The following is a 19,892-nucleotide window of genomic DNA, read 5'->3' as shown; positions in this document are numbered from 1 at the left end:
GTTCATCAGGGATATTGGTCTATAATTTATATCAATGTTGCATCTTTTCCAGCTTAAGAATTAAGGTGATGCTGGCTTCATAGAATGAATTGGGGAGGATTCCCTCCTTTTTAATTGTTTTGAATAGTTTGAGAAGAAATGGAGTTAGTTCTTCTTTCAATGTCTTGTAGAATTCAGCAGTGAATCCATTTTGTCCTGGCCTTTTCTTTGCTGGGAGGGACTTTATTACTGTTTCAATTTCTGTCTCAGTTATGGGTCTCTTTAGGTTTTCTATGTCTTCCTGGTTCAATTTAGGTAGGGTGCATGTATCCAGGAAGGTATCCATTTCTGATGGATTTCCCTGTTTGCTGTCATACAAGTCCTTGCAGTGATTTCTCATGACTGTATATCTGTGGTGTCTTTTTTTACATTCCCTTTTTCATCTCTGATTTTATTGATTTGAGTCTCTTCTTTTTTTAGTGTGTTGGGCCAATGAGTGTCAATTTTATTTATTTTTTCAAAAAACCAGCTCTTCATGTGGCTGATCTTTTGTAATGTTATTTTGGATTCATTTCTGTTGATTTCTCCTCTAATTTTAATTATTTCTCTTCTCCTACTAGTTTTGGGTCTGGTTTGCTGCATTTTTTCTAGATTCTTGAGAAGCATTGAAAGCTCATTTATTTGGTGCCTTTCCAAATTCTTGGTGTAGGCACCCATTGCTATAAACTCTAGGGATTCCAGAGTTGCTAATTTCCAGCTTCATTCCACTGTTGTCTGAGAAGCTGCATGGTATGATTCCAAATCTTTTGAATTTGCTGAGACTTGCTTTATGGCCTAGTATGTGGTCAATCCTAGAGTAAGTTCCATGTACTGCTGAGAAGAATGTAAATGCTTTCAGTGTAGGATGAAACGTTCTGTAGATATCTGTTAGGTTCATTTGGGCTATAGTGTCAATTAAATCTGCTGTTCCCCTGTTGATCTTCTGTCCTGTTGATCTGTCTATCTCTGAGAGTGGAGTATTGAAGTCCCCCAGTACTATTGTATTGGGGTCTAAGTCTCCCTTTAAGTCCCTAAACAAGTCTTTTAAATAAGCTGGTGCCCTGTAATTAGGTGCATATACATTGATAATTGTTATATCTTCCTGTTGAATTGATCCCTTAATCATTATATAGTGCCCCTCTTTGTCTCTCTTAACAGTTTTTTTGTTAAAATTTATTTTGTCTGATGTTAAGATGGCTACGCCACCTCTTTTTTGTTTTCTGTTGGCATGGAATACCTTTTTCCAGCCTTTACTTTCATTCTGCATGCATCTTTGTTGGAAAGATGTGTTTCTTGTAAGCAGCAAATAGATAGGTTTTTTTCCTTAATCCATTCAACCAGTCTGTGTCTTTTAACTGGACAGTTGAGGCCATTAATGTTCAAAGTGACTATTGATAAGTAGTAACTTTGCCTTTCCATTTTCCCAAAATATTTCTAATATACGCTTTGAACTTCCTGTGATCTTTTGCTGTGAGGTGTCCTTTCATTACCTTATTTCATATTGATGGCCGTATTTCTGTGTTTCTGTGTGTAACACATCTTTAAGCATCTTTTGCAGGTCTGGACGAGTGGTGACAAATTATTTAAATTTCTGTTTGCTGTAAAAGTTTTTTCTTTCACCTTCACTCACAACTGAGAGTTTTGCAGGATATAATATTCTTTCCTGGCAGTTCTTTCTCTTAGTACTTGGCTATGTCTCGCCATTCCCTCCTAGCCTGTAGGGTTTCTGATGAGAAGTCTGCTGTGAGTCTAATTGGAGATCCTCTGAGAGTAATTTGACATTTCTCTCTTGCACAATTTAGAATCTTTTCTTTATGTTTCACTAGGAGAGTTTGATTACAATGTGTCGTGATGAGGATCTCTTTTGATCATGTTTATTCGGGGTCCTATGTGCTTCCTGTACTAGGATGCCTCTGTCCTTCTCCAAATCCGGGAAGTTTTCTGCTAGTATCTCGGTAAAAAGTCCTTCTAATCCTTCTCTCTCTCCATGCCTTCAGGAACTCCTAGAACCCAAATGTTGGTTTTTTTGATAGTATCCTTTATATTCTCAACAATATTTTTAGATTTGTAATTTCCTCTTCTTTTCTTTGGTTTGACTGTATACTTTCCTATGTTCTGTCTTCTAAGTCTGATATTCTCTCTTCTATCTCACTGATTCTGTTTTTCTGGCTCTCAAATGCGTTTGTCATTTGTTTCATTGAATTCTTAATTTCATTTTGATTTCTCTTCAATATCACAATTTCATGTTCTACTAAATTCCTCATTTCATTTTGATTCCTCCTTCAGATTTCATTTTCACCAGATAGATTTTCTGTCCTGTCCAGTTTGGATTTCTGTTCATGAATTTGTTTTTGAGAACTTCTAAATGTTCTTGTCATAAATTTTTTGAAATCCATATTTTACACTTGTTCTATTTCATCATCTTCATAATCTTGTATTGGGGTGTCATGTTCATTTGGGTGCATTATAATGTCTTCCTTGTTCTTATTTCCTCGGTTTCTGCATTTGTTGTTTGGCATTGTGGATATATTCTTAGGTTTCTTCTTTTTTTTTTTTTCCTCTCTGTGGTGGCTTTTCTCATTATACTGTGACTCTAAATTAAGTGGACTGTCTGCTTTTGGTGAATCTCCAAGGGCTTGTGGTGGGTGTGGCCAGAGATCTCTGTTCTTTTCTTCAGGGTTAAGGGTGTGCCAAAGGTGACACACCCAGGTTTGGCGTGGTAAATATTTCTCTCTCTCTCTCTCTCTCTCTCTCTTGTTTAATTCAGAAGGGAAGTAATTTGCTCAGCTGAGCTCTTCTCCTTGACGACAGTCAGTGCCTGAGTGCTAGTCCCTGTGAGTATAATATTCGTCTTGTCTGTCTTAAGGACCACACAAAGGATCTGTGCAGTCCTCAGTGTAAGCTCAGATTCCCCTGGAATGTCACCCACCAGGTAGCCAAGGTTACTGAGTTTGTGGCATCTCCTACTGAGAATACTCACTCATGTCTCAGGCTCACCATGAGTTCTCCCACACACCCTCATTTTTCTTTTCACAGTCCCAATTCATAAGCTCCACACATTCACTAGGTCTTAACCTCCTGTTATTTCTCCCCACCAGAGTCGGGTTTTTCTGCTTGGCTGAAGGTGGGGCACAGCTCTGGGATGGCGCAGCTGTTACATACTTCCAAAATGGGACCTGCTGTATTGTTTTCCCCACCTTTTTAAGGTGCGTGGAGAGAGAGAACCGTGTCCATATCATCCTTTTTTTTTATCTCTCTCTAGTTAGGCTAGTGACTTTCCTGCACGGAGCTTCAAGCCTCGTTCCCTCTCGGCTCTTCCTGACACTATTCCTCCAGTGTCTCAGGCTACTGTGGTTTTACCTCACCTCCTTTTCCAGCACTGGTGCATAGACTTGGCGGCTGGGGTCCCGAGCCATGGGTGCCTGTGTCCTCCACGTCCCACTAGTTCTGGAAGAGTTTCCTCTGCAGTTTTTTCCCTAACTCTTCCCTGAGACTACAGTATCTCCAGTTTTATTAAACTATCTTTTCCCAGACTCCCTCCCTATTCTGCCATCTTCTCAGTTGGTAATTTAATAATAATAGCAGTGTTTTATAGCATGGAATATTCTGTTAGCTATTGTGTGAAAACAAATTTTCTCAGTTTTTTATGGTATTATAAGTTACATACAATGAAATATTCTTGACAATTTTGTTTTTCTAAGTCAGCATTCTTATATAGTAGGGCTCTTATCCCAATTTCAACTCTGCCAGGGATACAGAAGTGGTTGTTAAATGCACACCACTGCCAATTTTCAGTGAGAAGTGTTTAAAAAGGTTAAATTGAGTGTTCTAAAAGATTAAATTGGAGGCAGCATTGTACTGCAGTGGGTTAAGCACTACTTGAGATGCTGGCACGCCAAGGTGGAGCAATTGTTCCAGTTCCTGCTACTCTGTTTCTAATCTAGCTGCCTGCTACATGCCTGGGAAAGCAATGGGCGGTGGCCCAAAATCTGGGGGCTTGTTAATCATGTGGGTGGGCCATACTCCTGGCTTTCGCCTAGCCCATCCATGTCCTCTCTGTAAATCTGCCTTTCAAGTAAATAAACTAAGTCATTTTAAAAAAGGTTAGATCAAAGTCAGCGAACTCTAAAGGCTTCCATAGCCCTGGCAACTCATGACTAGAGCCTAGGGAGATTACTGACGCCATGAATAGGAGTGTCAAATTGTTAAATCAGCAACAGGAGTCACTGTGTACTTACACCCCATGTGGGATCTGTCCCTAATGTGTCGTCTAAAGCCAAGTGATGCTATAACTAGTACTGAAACAGTATTTTTATACTTTGCGTTTCTGTGTGGGCACAAACTGATGAGGTCTCTACTAATTATATACTGAAGTGATCTTCTGTATATAAAGAGAATTGGAAATGAAAAAAAAAAAACAACCTGGTGTTAAATTGGAAATGGCATAGAAAATTAATTAATTTGAAAAAAAATTATGTAGGGTATCTGTCTTTAATGTGCTGTACATTGCTATTTAATGCTATAATTAGTAATCCAATGGTAGTTTTTTCACTTTATGTTGCTATATGGGCAAAATGTTGAAATCTTTACCTAATATATACTAAACTGATCTTCTGTATACAAAGAGAATTGAAAATGAATCTTTACATGAATGGAAGGGGAAAGGGAGCGGGAAAGGGGAGGGTTGCGGGCGGGAGGGAAGTTATGGGAGGGGGGAAGCCATTGTAACCCATAAGCTATACTTTGGAAATTTATATTCATTAAATAAAAGTTTAATAAAAAAAAGAAAAAAAAAAAGGTTAGATTCGGTTTATAAAGCTTTTGTGATTCCATTTCTTTGAACACAGCTGTCCTCTGTTTTAATGTTTGTAAGGAGGCACTCTCTTGTTCATTATCTCATTTTAACTTAGAAACAACAAATGTTATTTACTTTTTAAAAATAACATTTTTTAGAAAAAAAAGGATTCTTTTACTCATGTGAGAAAACTGCAGTCTAGGGAATTTGAGATTGCTGGTATTGATGGAGTTAGGAATATATCCTTAGTAGTCGACTAATACACTTTATTTTTGAAATTAAAACTTTTTTTGACAGAGAAAGAGAGACAGAGAAGCATGGCATACTGAGACAGTGAGAGAACCCTTACCCACTGGTTCTCTCCAGAAAAGCCAGGAAACTTAGGGCATGCTTTCACTTTAGGTGGCAGTGATTCTATCCCTTGAGGCATCATTTGTGGTCTACCACAGTGCAAATTAGGAGGAATTCAGAATCAAGAGTGGAGCTGGGACTCAAACCCAGATATTTTTAATTACTAGATTAAATGCCTACACCTACTTACTTCTTCTTTAAAGTTAAAAGCACCATGTCTGCATTTTTGACATTTCATAATAAAATAATATCATTAGATTTAATAGTTTTTATTATTTTCATTTCAAAGTCTGGGGGAGGAAGGCAGAGATAAGGAAGGTAAGGGGGGGGGGAGAGAGAGAGAGAGAGAGAGAGAAATCTGCAGCCACACCAAAGCTGGATTACTGAACTCAGTCTTGGTCTTCCACATGGATGAGAGTGACCCAAGAACTTGAAATGTCTGCTGCATCCTAGAGCAATAGGAACAAGCTGAATCAGAAGTAAAGTAGCTGGAACGTGAAATAGTGACTTAACATTTGAATCAAGTACTAGTCCTATTATATTTTAACAAAAATTCTATTATCTATGTTAAATACTTAGGCGATTCTATTAATACCTCATAATTTATGGAAACATGTGCCATGATATATTAAATTGATTTTCTTTCTATGCAAAATTTTTGCATACAATGAATGCAAGACATTCATTATTTCTCTGCTCAAGAATAGTTTTGTTAGATTCCATGGTATTATAATGAAGAGTGGTTCTTTGTTTATGTTTTTTTTTCCATGATAGCCAATCTACTTTCATTAATATTCACCATGTTCTATCCTCACCTTTTCTTTCTTTATTTTTTTTTTGACAGGCAGAGTGGATAGTGATAGACAGACAGAGAGAAAGGTCTTTGCCATTGGTTCACCCTCCAATGGCCACTGTGGCCAGCGCGCTGTGGCCGGCACACTGTGCTGATCCAAAGGCAGGAGCCAGGTGCTTCTCCTGGTCTCCCATAGGGTGCAGGACCCTAGCACTTGGGCCATCCTCCACTGCCTTCCCGGGCCATAGCAGAGAGCTGGCCTGGAAGAGAGGTAAGCAGGACAAAATCCGATGCCCTGACCGGGACTAGAACCTGGTGTGCAGGCGCCGCAAGGCGGAGGATTAGCCTGTTGAGCCACAGCACCAGCATTATCCTCACCTTTCAAAGAATTATATATTTTAGTTTAGTTTTAGTTTTATAGCTCAGTTGAGTGTATGATACAACAAGTTTCCCAATGTCCCATGCCATCTATATTGCACACAACCCACCCCACTGTCCACAACCAACATCAGGGTAATACTGTTTTTACAATTGGTATGATTATATTGACTCATCATTATCAACCAACATGCATAGTTTACATTAGTGTTACCTGGAACATCCTGAAATCCTTGGAGATTAAATAAAATGCTTTTAAATAATTCTGATTGAAAAAACTGTCACTGAAATTCTATTTTCAACTAAAGGAAAATGAGACTTCTCCAAATTGGTGGAGCACAGCAAATTTGGTGCCTAGAAGGGAAATTTATAGTATTGAATGATTATGATTTTCTGTTATGAATTTTAATGTTATGTTGTCTGAACTCTAAATTAGAAACTTTTTGGTATGTTTTTCTTTAGATTTGTGTAAATAAAAGGTGTGTGGAAGTAAAAGGACTTAAAGCTATGGCAAAAAATTGTAGTGATACATTGTGCAATGGAAATGGAGTAAGTAAACACGTTTCCCTGAATCACATCTCTCTTGGCCTCTAACCATTCATGAGTTTATCAGTGTTTATTGGGTGCCTACTTGTGCTAGGCCCTGTAGTATTCGGCTTAAATGTGGAGCTGAACCGAATTAATAAACTCAGCAGCTATAATACATTTAAATTTAGGCTCTAAAACTTGGGGGAAATTACAGATTTCCTATTTAACTTATTACCCTTTATCTGCCCAACCTGTCACAATTTCAATATCACACACTAGAGTGTTGCATTTGTCAGAGTTGATGACCTCCACTAACACATAAAAGCAACATGCAAAGTCAGTAGTTTACATTGGGTTCACTCTTGATGTTACTCATTCTGTGGATTTTGACAAATACATTATGTAATGTACACTCTACAGAATATGTAGAAATACAGAATATGCCCTAGAATATGTAATCTTATATATCATCCATCTTTATTTTTTTAAAATTTTTATTTAATGTTTGAAAGGCAAAGCAAGAGTGAAAGAGATACAGAAAAGTTGAAAATGTTTGTACACTATGCAACTGATAAAGGATTAATATCCAGGATATATAAAGTGCCCAAGAAACTCAGCAACAGCAAACTAACGATCCAGTTAAGAAATGGGGAAAGGACATAAATGGGCACTTTTTAAATGATGAAACACAAATGGCTAACAGACGAATGGAAAGAGGCTTAGGATCACTAGCAATCAGGGAAATGCAAATAAACACCTAGATGAGGTTTTGCCTTATTCCAGTTTGAATGGCTATCATCCAAAAAATCAATCAATCAATGCTGGTGAGGATGTTGAGAAAATAATACCCCTAATACATCATTGGTTGGAATGTAAAATAGAACAGTCATTATGGAAGACAGTATGGAGATTCCTCAAAAATATGCAAATAAATCTACCAGCCACCTCCTCTTGGGAATTTACCCAAATGAAATGAAATCAGCATATGAAAGACTATCTATATCCCCCATGTTTATAGAAGCTCAATTCACAATAGGTAAGACATGGAATCAATCCTGATGTCCTTCAACTGAGGACTGGATAAAGAAAACGTGGTATATATATAGTATGGAATGCTACTCAACCATAAACAAGAATGAATTCCTGCCTTTTGCAACAAAATGGATTCCATTGGAAACCATTATAGTTAGTGAAATAAGCCCAACCCCAAAAGACAAATATTTGTTTTTTTTCTGATATGTGGTTGTTAATATAAAAATATAAGTATGAAATGGATATCTTATTATGTAATAACTGTTTTTATGCCTTGTTTTTATCCTGTGGAACAGTGTTCCTTCTACTTTTTACTTGTGAAATATTATTATTAGTGGTCCATTAAAACTGTGATTATAAGTAAATGGAAATTATGTCTTTTTTTTCCCAAAGTAAAAGACAAAAAAGAAGAAAGAACAAGGGGGAATTGAGGGAGGGAAGAGGTTGGGATAGATGTGTGATTATCTTCTTAGAATTTTATCTATGAAATACACAAAATCTGCCCTATATATTAAAAGATTTTAAAAAATCAGCAAGAGAGAGCAAAGGAGGACATGCACACACGCACATAATTTTTCATGATGTGGGTCATCTTTCTCTGTTTCTGTTTGCAGTATATTCTGAAATATCATTTATAACACTGGCCACATGATGACAAATCATTTCAATTTTTGTTTGTCTTTGAAGATATTTACCTATATTTATAAATGTGTTTATACTTTAATGAGTATAATATTCTGGGTTGACAATTTTATTTTCTTTAAGAAATTGGACTATGTCTCTTTGCCAACCTAGAGTGTTTTTGCTGAGATATCTGCTGCCTGTCTAATTGGAGATCATTTAAAAGTAATCTGACATTTTCTTCTTGCACATTTTAGAATATTTTTTTTATGTTTTACTTTTGAAAGTTGGAATGTAATATGTTGTGGTGAATGCCTTCTCTGATTATATCTATTTGGGGCTCTGAGTGCTTCCTGTGCTTGGATGTGCATGTCTTTCTCCAGATTAGGGAAAGTTTCTCCTGTTATTTCACCTAATAAGCTTTCTACAGGGCTTTTTTTCACAGGACTATGGTGTAGTGGGTAAAGCCGCCACCTGCAGTGCCGGCATCCCATATGGGTGCCAGTTGGAGTCCAGACTGCTCATCTTCCAATCAAGCTCTCTGCTATGGCCTGGGAAACAATAAAAGACAGCCCAACTCCTTGGGCCTCTGCACTCACGTGGGAGACCTGGAAGAAGCTCCAGGCTCCTGGTTTTAGATCGGCACAGCTCCAGCCATTGTGGCCAACTGGGGAATGAAGCAGTGGATAGAAGACCTCTCTCTCTCTCTCTCTCTCTCTCTCTCTCTCAATCTCTCTCTCTCTCTGGCTCTCCTTCTCTCTCTGTGTAACTCTCTCAAGTAAATAAGTCATTCTTAAAAAAAGTTTCCTAGCCAATCTGTTTCCATTCCTTCAGGACATCTAAGACATATATTAGGTTATTTGATGATATCCAATAAATATGGAATACTGCTTTTGGGTGTTTGAAACTTTTGTCTATATTTTTTTACTCATCTATAATGGATTTCAAATGCAGATATCAAAAACATTGAATGGATAAGGAATAACCTCCTCAATGAATGTTGGTGGGAAAATGAATATTGATATGTAGGAGAATGAATCTAGACACCTCCACCCAGTTCTCACTAAAATGCTAGAAACCAACTCAAAATTTTGAAAGCCAGGGTTGTCAGGTGTGAAACCTTGAATGCACGAGACAAAAACCCAGAAAACATTTCATTCAGTTGGTTGATTTCAGAAGCAAAAACTATAACTTTCTATCAAATCAAAGCAAACAATCAAAAGAGGGAAGATACCACCCCCAGAATTAGAGAAAATATTTGAAAATCCTTCACCCAGTAAGGTATTAGTGTTGAGAATATATATAGAAGTAAAAGAAAAAAAGCAAAGAACCACCAAATAACCCAGCTAAAAATAGGCAAAGGATCTCAATATATGTCTCTTAGAAGAAGACATACAAATGGCCAATAAGTATATGCAAGAGATGCTCAATAGCACTTATATCAGAAAAGTGAAAATCAAAAGCTTAAACAATTAATTCATCCCAATGAGAATGGCTATTTTTATTTATAAATTAAAAAATACCAAATATTGATGAGGATGTGGAGTAAGAGGAACTCTTAGACTCTCTGAGTGGAAATGTAAATTAATATAATCATTATAAAATATATGTGGTATTGTAAAGCTAAAAAATATATAGTTTCTTATAACTAAAAAAAATACCATGTGATTCAGCTATCTCACTGCTGGGTATATGTAAAAGAAAACAAATCAGTTTATTAAAGGGACATATACACTCCCATGTTTATTACAACACTATAATAGCTTAGCGATAAAATTAAGAACATGTCCATTGGTGGACTAATGGACAAAGAAAACATTGTGTATATGTGTATATATAATGGAACATTCATCAAAACATTTAGCCCTGTTATTTGCAACAAAGTTGATGAAAAGCGAGGATTTTATATCATGTGAAATATGGTAGAGACAGAAAGATAGTACCACATGTTCTAATTCTTTTCTGAAAATTTAAAAGGCTAATTTTATTAAAGTAGTATAATTTGTAGAATAGAGTATAATGGTGATTATTGCAGGCTGGAAAAGGTTTGAGAGAAGGGGTAGATAGAATCGTTAAATTACTGATACAAACATGCAGTTATATAGGAGGAATAAGTTCTGGTGTTCTACAGCATAATAGAAGACTTCCCACCTCCTGAATGATGTATGGAAATCCAGATACAAGAAGCTCAAAAGGTTCCTAACCAGATTTACCCCAAGAAAAAGTCATTCTGCAAGGCATATTATAATCACATTGTCAAAATTTAAAGACAAGAAGAGAATCATAGAGACAGAGAAAAGTTGTCAAGTTACGCATAAACAAAAGCCTGTGAAGCTAACAACAGACTTCTCAGCAGAAATCCTATGATCAAAAAATTATGGGATCATTTATCTGAGGTCTTGAAAGAAAAAACAAAACTAATGAATAATATATCCAGCAAAACTCTCCTTTAGAAAGTGAGGGAGATATAAAATCGTTCCCAGCATTCAACAGCTAAGGGAATTCATGACAACCAGAGGAGCTCTACAAAATCCTGGATCTCAACATTGAAAGTACAAGGATAATAACAGCCATTATGAATACATACTACAGTACAGAATGTATTAACAGAGTAGATATGCAAAAGAGAAAGAGAATAGAATCCTACCTTATCATAACAAAAAGCCACCAAAACATGAAAATAAGTTAAGAAGAATGGCAGAATGAAACAGAATATAGAAAACAATCCATTAGCAACCCACATGGATTTGTGCATTGAGTGACGTATTTATTTCCATACTACAATGTGCTCCAAGCCCAGGTTAGAGATGAGTCTCATGATGTCTCTTTGCTGGTTCAGTGACCCATATGGATGAGTATCATAAGAGATCCATAAAACACCCAAGCTTTCAAGTCTGGACAACCTGGGACCATGATTCTCACAACATAGTGCAATTAAACAGCCTGGCTGGTGTAATATTTGATGCAGGGAAGATTATTTGGAAATAGCAAAGGAATTTTGTGAAGCTATGGAAATGTTCCATTTCATGATAATGGTATAGGATACATAGTTTTATTTGTAGAACTCATTGAGTTGTATCTCTATAATCTGCTTGTTTTTTTCCATACATACCTTTTAGCTCAAAGTGAAAAATAGAACAAGAATTAATCATTGAACTATAATTATTAAATTTGTGCTGTTGTGGTATTATAAACAATTAAGGAATTTTAATTAGCATGTTTTAAACTTGAGCTAATAATTTAATGTACTAAGCATCATGGAGACAATATTTCTTACTCTTTGAGACAGTAGTTTTAAATATGGAAAATTAGAAGTTTAGAAATTATCCTGTGATATTATGTTGGATTTTGACAACTTTTCTCATTTTTATGTTTGATATATAGAAATAAATATAAATATGTATATATTTGTGTATAAATTTAGGGATAGACACAGAAGAATACATACATGCCCACATGCATAGGTTTTTCTTTTTATTTTAAACTTTCATTTAATAAATATAAATTTCAAAAGCACAACTTTTGGATTATAGCAGCTTTTCCGCCCATAACCTCCCTCCCACTTGAAACCATCCCATCTCCCACTCCCTCTCCCATCCCGTTCTTCATCAAGATTCATTTTCAATTATCTTTATATGCAGAGATCAATTTTGTATATACTAAATAAAGATTTCAACAGTTTGCACCCACACAGAAACACAAAGTATAAAGTATGTTTGAGTACTAGTTATACCGTTAATTCACATAGTACAACACATTAAGGACAGAGATCCTACATGGGGAGTAAGTGCACAGTGACTCCTGTTGTTGATTTAACAATTGACACTCTTGTTTATGGTGTTAGTAATCACCCGAGGCTCTTGTCATGAGCTGCCAAGGCTATGGAAGCCTCTTGAGTTCGCCTACTCCGATCTTATTTAGACAAGGCCATAGTCAAAATGCAAGTTCTCTCCTCTCTTCAGAGAAAGGTACCTCCTCCTTTGATGGCCTATTCTTTCCGCTGGGATCTCACTCACAGAGATCTTTTATTTAAGTCATTTATTTTTTTTTTTGCCACGTTGTCTTAGCTTTCCATGCCTGAGAAACTCTCATGGGCTGTTTAGCCAGATCCCAATGCCTTACAGGCTGATTGTGAGGCCCAAGATGCATAGTTTCTCAAGATTTAATTTTCAGACTCCCTAGAGTTAATGACATGTAAGTAGTAATGTGAAAATTAACCCCCTGGACTTTCATGTCCCTTTTTTTAAACAAATAAATTGCCTATTTTTGTTAATATTTTTTAAAAGGAAGAGAGAAACAGCAAGAGAGCAAGCAATCTCATCTGCTGTCTTACTCTCCAAATGCCCACTACAACTGAGGATGAGCCTGTTCAAAGCCAGGAACTCAAGATCAATCTGTATCTCCAGGTTTTCAGCAAGGACACAAGTACTTGACCCATCACTTGCTGTCCTCAGGGACACACATTAGCAGGAAGTTGGGAAGAAGAGCAGAGCTGGGACTCTACCGTAGTCATGCTATGTGATGCAGGCATGCCCTGCAGCAGCTTAACTTCTATGCCAAAATACCACACCCTAACTGCTATTTCTAAGACTGATTCAAGGACTGGGGCATGAAAAATACCATAGCTACGATCTTGTTTCACCAGAAAGTAAGATAATGTTCAAAGAATGTTGGAATTCAGGCACAGAGAGGCAACTACCACGTGGCCCCACTTATATGTGAAATCTGAAATAGGTGATCTCACAGAAATGCAGAGTATAATACTTGTTACTGGGAATGGGATGGGGAGAAGGTGGTCAACAGGTAACTGAGTTATATTTAGAAGGAAGTAAGTGCTGGTCTTCTGTGGGACAGTACGGTGATAGTTAACAGTAATGCATTGTTTATTTTAAAGTGGTTAGAAGAGGACTTTTAATGTATTCATCATAAATTGATAATAAAAGATTAAGGAGATTTATATTCTAATTTCCTGAATTGAACCTTAGTCAGTGTATACATGAATCAAAACATCAATTGTACCTCATACATATGTATAAATGTTATATAAAATTAATTTAGAATAATGTTGCTGGTATCATAAAGATAAAATTCAGTTTGATAGGGCTTCTACCAACCAAACATGAGGGAAATTATTCATCTATATAAATAATGATAATAATTAGTTGTGGCACATTGAGTAAAGTAATACCTTTTATTTTAATAAATGGTAAATAATAATTTGGGTAAATGAAAATATTGCATATTTATAACATAATTTACTTTATTAATATACCAATAAAGAATTTGTTTTTTTTGAATGAGGGAAACTATTCCTAATGTTATAATCAGTATTGAAGGAGTTATCAGTGGATTCTAACTAGTGTAAAAAAGTTTTTAAAGATGAAATTAGGCAGAAAAAGAGAAAGGAAGTAACAGAGAGCCCACCTATCCTTTTGTTTACTCCACAAGTGACTGCAACCCAATCCAGGATCACAATCCAAGTCCCCACATGGTGACAGGAACCCAATTACTTGAATAATCTTCACTGCCTTTACTGATCTGCATTAGAAGGAAGTTGCAATTAGGAATCCATGCTGGCAGTGAAAACAATATTCCAGTTTTGGACCTTGGTATCTTAACTGCTAGGTCCAATGCCCACTTCTGGGCAACTGTTTTGTGAGATATTTATACAATTTGAAAATATCTCCCTAAAATGGCATATTAATTGCAAATGACTACTAAAACTGTGTAGTAGGAAATCTTGGAAAATAGTATATTGCAAAAAATTCAAAGTAACAGTGACAGTATTTTGTGACAAATTTGACATCATGTGTCTCCTGAGAAGTTTTTAATGTAGTTCAGGGATACAATATTCATGATATTACATTGAGACTAAGATCCAACTAAGACCAAGAAGTTGAGAGATGCTTTATTTCATTTTGAAAGAGAGCCCAACATAGTCAAGAGCGTAGACTGTGAAACCAGATTCCGTGGGTTTAAATTCTGGTTCTATCACTGACTAGTACTTCTGGCGAGTCAAATACATATGCCTTAGTTTCTTCATTTTTAAAGAGCAGATAATAGGCCAGTGCCATGGCTCACTAGGCTAATCCTCCGCCTAGCGGCGCCGGCACACTGGGTTCTTGTCCCGGTCAGGGCGCCGGATTCTGTCCTGGTTGCCCCTCTTCCAGGCCAGCTCTCTGCTGTGGCCCGGGAGTGCAGTGGAGGATGGCCCAAGTGCTTAGGCACTGGACCCCATGGGAGACCAGGAGAAGCACCTGGTTCCTGCCTTTGGGTCAGTGCGGTGGGCCGGCCGCAGTGTGCTGGCCGCGGCGGCCATTGGAAGGTGAACCAATGTCAAAAAGGAAGACCTTTCTCTCTGTCTCTCTCTCTCACTGTCCACTCTGCCTGTCAAAAATAAAAAAAAAGTTAAAAAATTTAAAAGAAGAGCAGATAATAATAGCCTTTACATCACAGGGCTATGGGGAAGGTTTAATGAGTAAATCAATACAAAGTACTCAGAATAGGCTCACAGTCACTGCGATACACCTACTCACTATTGATTAATTCACACCTATTTACTATTGATTAATTCACACCTATTTACTATTGATTAATTCACACCTATCGACTATTGATTAGTTTAATTTTGGATTCCCCAGAAACTATTGGTTCCTGATGTTATGCGGGATCTAAGTATTTCTTGTCCCTTTGAAATACAAAATATTTTGACTTTACACATCAAATAGGGTGTAGCAATTCAGAATTTTCCTGGGATTCTTGCATTTCATAATATGGTGCCTAGATTTCAATACTGGCTCTGTTATTATTTCTTGCTTTCTGCTGATGTGCATCCTGGAAGGCAGCAGGTGAAGGTCTCAAATAGTTGGGTCCCCACCATCTACATGGGAGATCCAGACTGAGTTCCTGGTTCCTAGATTAGCCTGACCCAGTCCCAGCTGTTGTGAGAATCTGAGGAGTGAAACAGCAGATGAGAGAACTATCATCTCTTTTTCTATCTCTGTCTCTATCTCTCTAGATCACTATATCTCTGTATATATCTATATACTTATCAACTGTATTTCTCTCTATATTTCAAATAAAATATCTGTATACATGATTTTTCAATCTTGATTAAGGGTGATTAGTATTTAACCACCAGCCTGGGGAATGGTACAGTTCTCTGTGCGGGCAGAATATGTCAAAGTGCCAACATGGACTCACTGAACATGGAGAAGAGAAGAGCTATTCACAGTTAGCTCTGAGAGCTGGTACAAGATCTCTCAAGCACCTCACTGGAAGGGTCACACAGTTTCATTCAAAATGTAAATGCACATTAAATTTAGTGGTAGACATTTGAAGGTTTTAAACTTCCTTAATGTGAATACTGTGAACTTCATTTTATAGATCATTTTATTCCTATTTCTGTTTGTTTTGTTTTAAATTTTATTTTTTAAAAATTCCATGTATTTCATGTATACAGATTTAGGAACATAGTGGTACTTCCCACTTTATCCTCTCTCCCACTCATGCTCAACATTCATCCTCTTCCCTCTTCCTGTTCCCACTCTTCATTTTTACAAAAATCTATTTTCAGTATACTTTATACTCATAAGTTTAACCCTACACCAAGTAAATAGTTCAACAAATAGTATGAATAAGAAATACTGTTCATCAACAGTAGAGATACGGGCTGTAAATAATCATCAAAACTCAAATGTGAATTTCACTCAAATACATTACATTTGAGGTACTCTATTAGTTACCACAGATCAGGGAAATCATAAAAATGCATTTTTGTGTAGGATACCAAGTATTTAATTTGAATATTATTTGATAAATAAATTACATAAATGAAATCACATTAGTTGAAAACACAAAACTAAGCATGTTGACCATATGATAGTTTCACTTTCTATGAAAAAACACTTTACTAATTTAGATTTTTAAAAATTATCCTAGAGGTGCACAAACTTGGGGACATGCTTTTGTAAATCAGGCTTCTATGGATCAAGTTGCCAAGTGAAATTACGAGGAGCATTGCCTGGGAAAATTGGTAAATATCTATCTCTTTAGACAGCCATTTAATGTAATTCTGACTTCTTTCACCCCAGGTTTGCAACTAAGAAAAGAGACTAATATTTGAAGTGAACAGGTAATTATACTTCTTTCAAGGAATGTAAACAAAGCACATCTTCTTAGACTTACTCTTTTCTAATATTAAAATACAATGATTGAAGCAGACTTATTTTAAAATTTCTCTTTGATGATATTACTGACATTCTTATTTAGAATATTTTCAACTTTCCCCTCCATCTTTACGATTCACCCTAGAAAAGCTTTTAATATGTGTCTAGTAGTTTTACTGCATTCCTGTTATACTGGTAGAAAAATTATGAAATTATTTTACTTCAAAGATTTTATAAATTAAACTTGAAAAATCTATAATTTACTGCTTAACAGATGACTCAAAGGACACTAGTATAGTGTTCTGTCTGTTTAACACAGGTTTATTTTCTTTCTTTCATTCCATTATTGATTTAGCAGATATTTATCAAGCTCTTAATATATGCCAGCTGATAGTCTAGGCACTCGGGATGTATAGTAAGTAAAGTAAATACATTAATCCTAATGAGCATGTAGGTCTGCCAACATTATCTTAAGGGGAAAAAAAACAGAGCATTGACAGTCTATTGGAAATGCTTTGGTAATCTAATCCTTTGAAAAACTATAACTATGCACATTTGGACAACATTGTATCATTCAGGTTTCTTGGCCACTTGTTGTGTTACACTGAGAATTTGCTATATCAGTTGTATAATGTAGTATACTTTGGAATTTTCTGGGGCGTGACTTCCATGTTTTTAAAATGAAAAAATTATAGAAATAGTTTCAAATGTTGTTATTCTAGATTAATTTTGCTATGTTCTTCGAATAACAGGAATATTGTAATTTATTCCAACTTGAAAGTAAAGTAGAATACTTTATTTTGTAATTTGATTTTTTTTTTAGATTTAAAGAAAGGCAAACCTTCTAGGAAGGCTGAAAAACATTGGTTTCTAGGTTTGTATATTGGTCTGCCTATTCTCTTCATAGCCACTGCAATAATCACAGCATGGGATAGGTTGAAAAAACGTTCTGTCAAGGAAGAGGAATCAATAAGTAACGAGTAAGTTGAATTTGGGTTCTGGGGTTATCTTTAGCAGCATTTGACGCTAGTAATGTGTGAGACAATATCATGAACAGCAACAATACATTTTCCTGAGATTTTGAGTACTATCAGTGTTTAATTTTGTGAGAGTTGTCAATCCTAGAGAAAAGTTCCATGTACTGTAATGTACTCTGTGGCTGTAGGGTGGAAGGCTCTGTACAGTTAAGCTGCTAGGTCTATTTGGTCTATAGTGTAGATTAAACAGTTTCCTTGTTTTTTTGGGGTTTTTTTTTTTAAGATTATTTTTATTTTACTTGAAAGTGAGAGTTAATAGAAAGAGAAGGAGGCAGAGAGAGAAGGAGAGAGAGAGAGAGAGAGAGAGGTCTTCCATCCACTGGTTCACTCCCCAGTTGGCCGCAAAGGCCTGAGCTGAGCCGATCTGAAGCCAGGAGCCAGGAGCCTCCTCCAGGTCTCCCACGTGGGTGCAGGGGCCCAAGGTCTTGCACCATCTTCCATTGCTTTCCCAGGCCATAGAAGAGAGCTGGATAGGAAGTGGAGCCGCTGGGACTGGAACTGGTACCCATATGGGATGCTGGCACAGCAGGCGGTGGCTTTACCTGCTATACCACAGTGCCAGCACTTAGAGTTTCCTTGTTGATTTTCTGTCCCATTGATCTGTCCATTGCTGAAAATGGTGTATTGAAGTACCCCCATTACTATTGTATTTGAGTCTATATCTCTCTTTAAATCCCTTAACATTTATTTTTACTAGCCAAGTGCTATGTAAGTAGTACATATACATTTATAATAGTCACATATTCCTGTTGAATAGATCCTTCAATCACTATATAGTTTCCTTCTTTGTCTCTTTTAATAGTTTTTGTGTTAAAGTCTATTTAGTCTGATATTAAGATGGCAACACCAGCTCTTTTTTTGGTTTCTGTTAGCATGGATTAGCTTTTTCCAGCCTTTCACTTTCTGTCTGAGTGCATCTTTGTTGGTAATATGTGTTTCTTGTAGGCAGCAAATAGATGGGTTTTCTTTTTTAATCCATCCAGCCAGTCTGTTTCTTTTAACTGTGGAGTTTAGACCATTTACATTCAGTGTGATTATTGTTAAGTACCGAGTTTGCCCTGCCAAGTTTCCATGAATAGTTCTGTTTATGTATTTTGGATTTTATTTGTTCTTTTTCTGGGTAAATGTCTGTGTTCATTTCCTTTTTTAGTGATGTTCCTGTTTCTATGTGTAGCACATCCTTGAGCATTTTGTAGGCTGGAGAGTAGTTATAAATTCTTTCAATTTCTGTTTGTTGTTAAGATCCTATTTCTCCTTTATTCATAAATGAGAGTTTTGCAGGGCACACTATTCTGGGTTGACATTTTTTTCTGTTAGGAACTTGGAGTATGTCCTGCCATTCTCTCCTTGCCTGTGGGGTTTGTGATGTAAAGTCCTGAGTGAGTCTAATTGGGTTTTCTCTGAATGTAACTTATTGTTTCTCTCATACACATTTTAAGATCTTTTCTTTATATATTACTGAGGAGAGCTTGGCTATAATATGCCCAGGTGAAGATCCTTTCTGGTCGTGTCTACTGGGAGATCTGTGTACTTTCTCTGTCCTGGATGTCTCTTTCTTTCGCCAGATTGGGGAAGTTCTCTGCTGTTATTTCATTAAGAAGGCCTTCTACTCCTTTCTTTCTTTCCATGCCTTCTGGAATTCCTAGGATCCATATGTTGGGTCATTTGATAGAATCTTGTGGCTCTCCAAACGTTATCTCCAAATTTATTAATTTCTTCTCATGTTTTGTTTGACTGTATTATTTCCAGAAATTCGTCTTCTGGTTCTAATATTCTTTCTTCTGTCTCACTTATTCTATTGTTCAGGCTTTCCACTGCATTTTTTATTTGATCTATTGAATTCTTCATTTCTAATACTTCATTCTGACTTCCCTTTAATATCTAAATTTCTTGGTAACACTTTTCATTTAGATCATGAATTTGTTTCTGATTGCTTCTAAGTAATCTGATGCTTAATTTTCTGAATTCTGTTTCTGACATATCCTTGATCGCATCTTCTTCAGCTTCTATTGTTGATGAAGAATTGTAGTGTCCCTTTGAGGGGCTCATACTGTCTTCCTTATTCTTACTAGGGTTTTTTCTTTTGTTTTGTTTTTTGTGTTTTTTTTTTTTTGCATTTCTGGTTGCTTTTCTCTTTAACATATGTCTTGGTGCTAGTGGTGCGATTTCAC

General features: G+C 36.4%; 1 protein-coding gene across 1 annotated transcript in view; it reads left to right on the top strand.

Moving 5' to 3' along the window:
* The window catches only part of LOC133775471 (disintegrin and metalloproteinase domain-containing protein 32-like), a 140,111-nt gene extending 127,162 nt beyond the window's left edge, over positions 1–12,949 (top strand). Inside the window, exons 16-17 of the mRNA XM_062213812.1 lie at positions 6,798–6,884; positions 12,803–12,949. Of these exons, the coding sequence (XP_062069796.1) occupies positions 6,798–6,884; positions 12,803–12,949 (234 nt within the window). The remainder of the gene's footprint in view (positions 1–6,797; positions 6,885–12,802) is intronic.
* Positions 12,950–19,892: the final 6,943 nt, after the last annotated feature.

This window comes from Lepus europaeus, chromosome 16, assembly GCF_033115175.1.
Source record: "Lepus europaeus isolate LE1 chromosome 16, mLepTim1.pri, whole genome shotgun sequence".
Lineage (NCBI taxonomy): Eukaryota > Metazoa > Chordata > Mammalia > Lagomorpha > Leporidae > Lepus > Lepus europaeus.
This window is presented reverse-complemented; position numbering and strand designations above follow the sequence as displayed.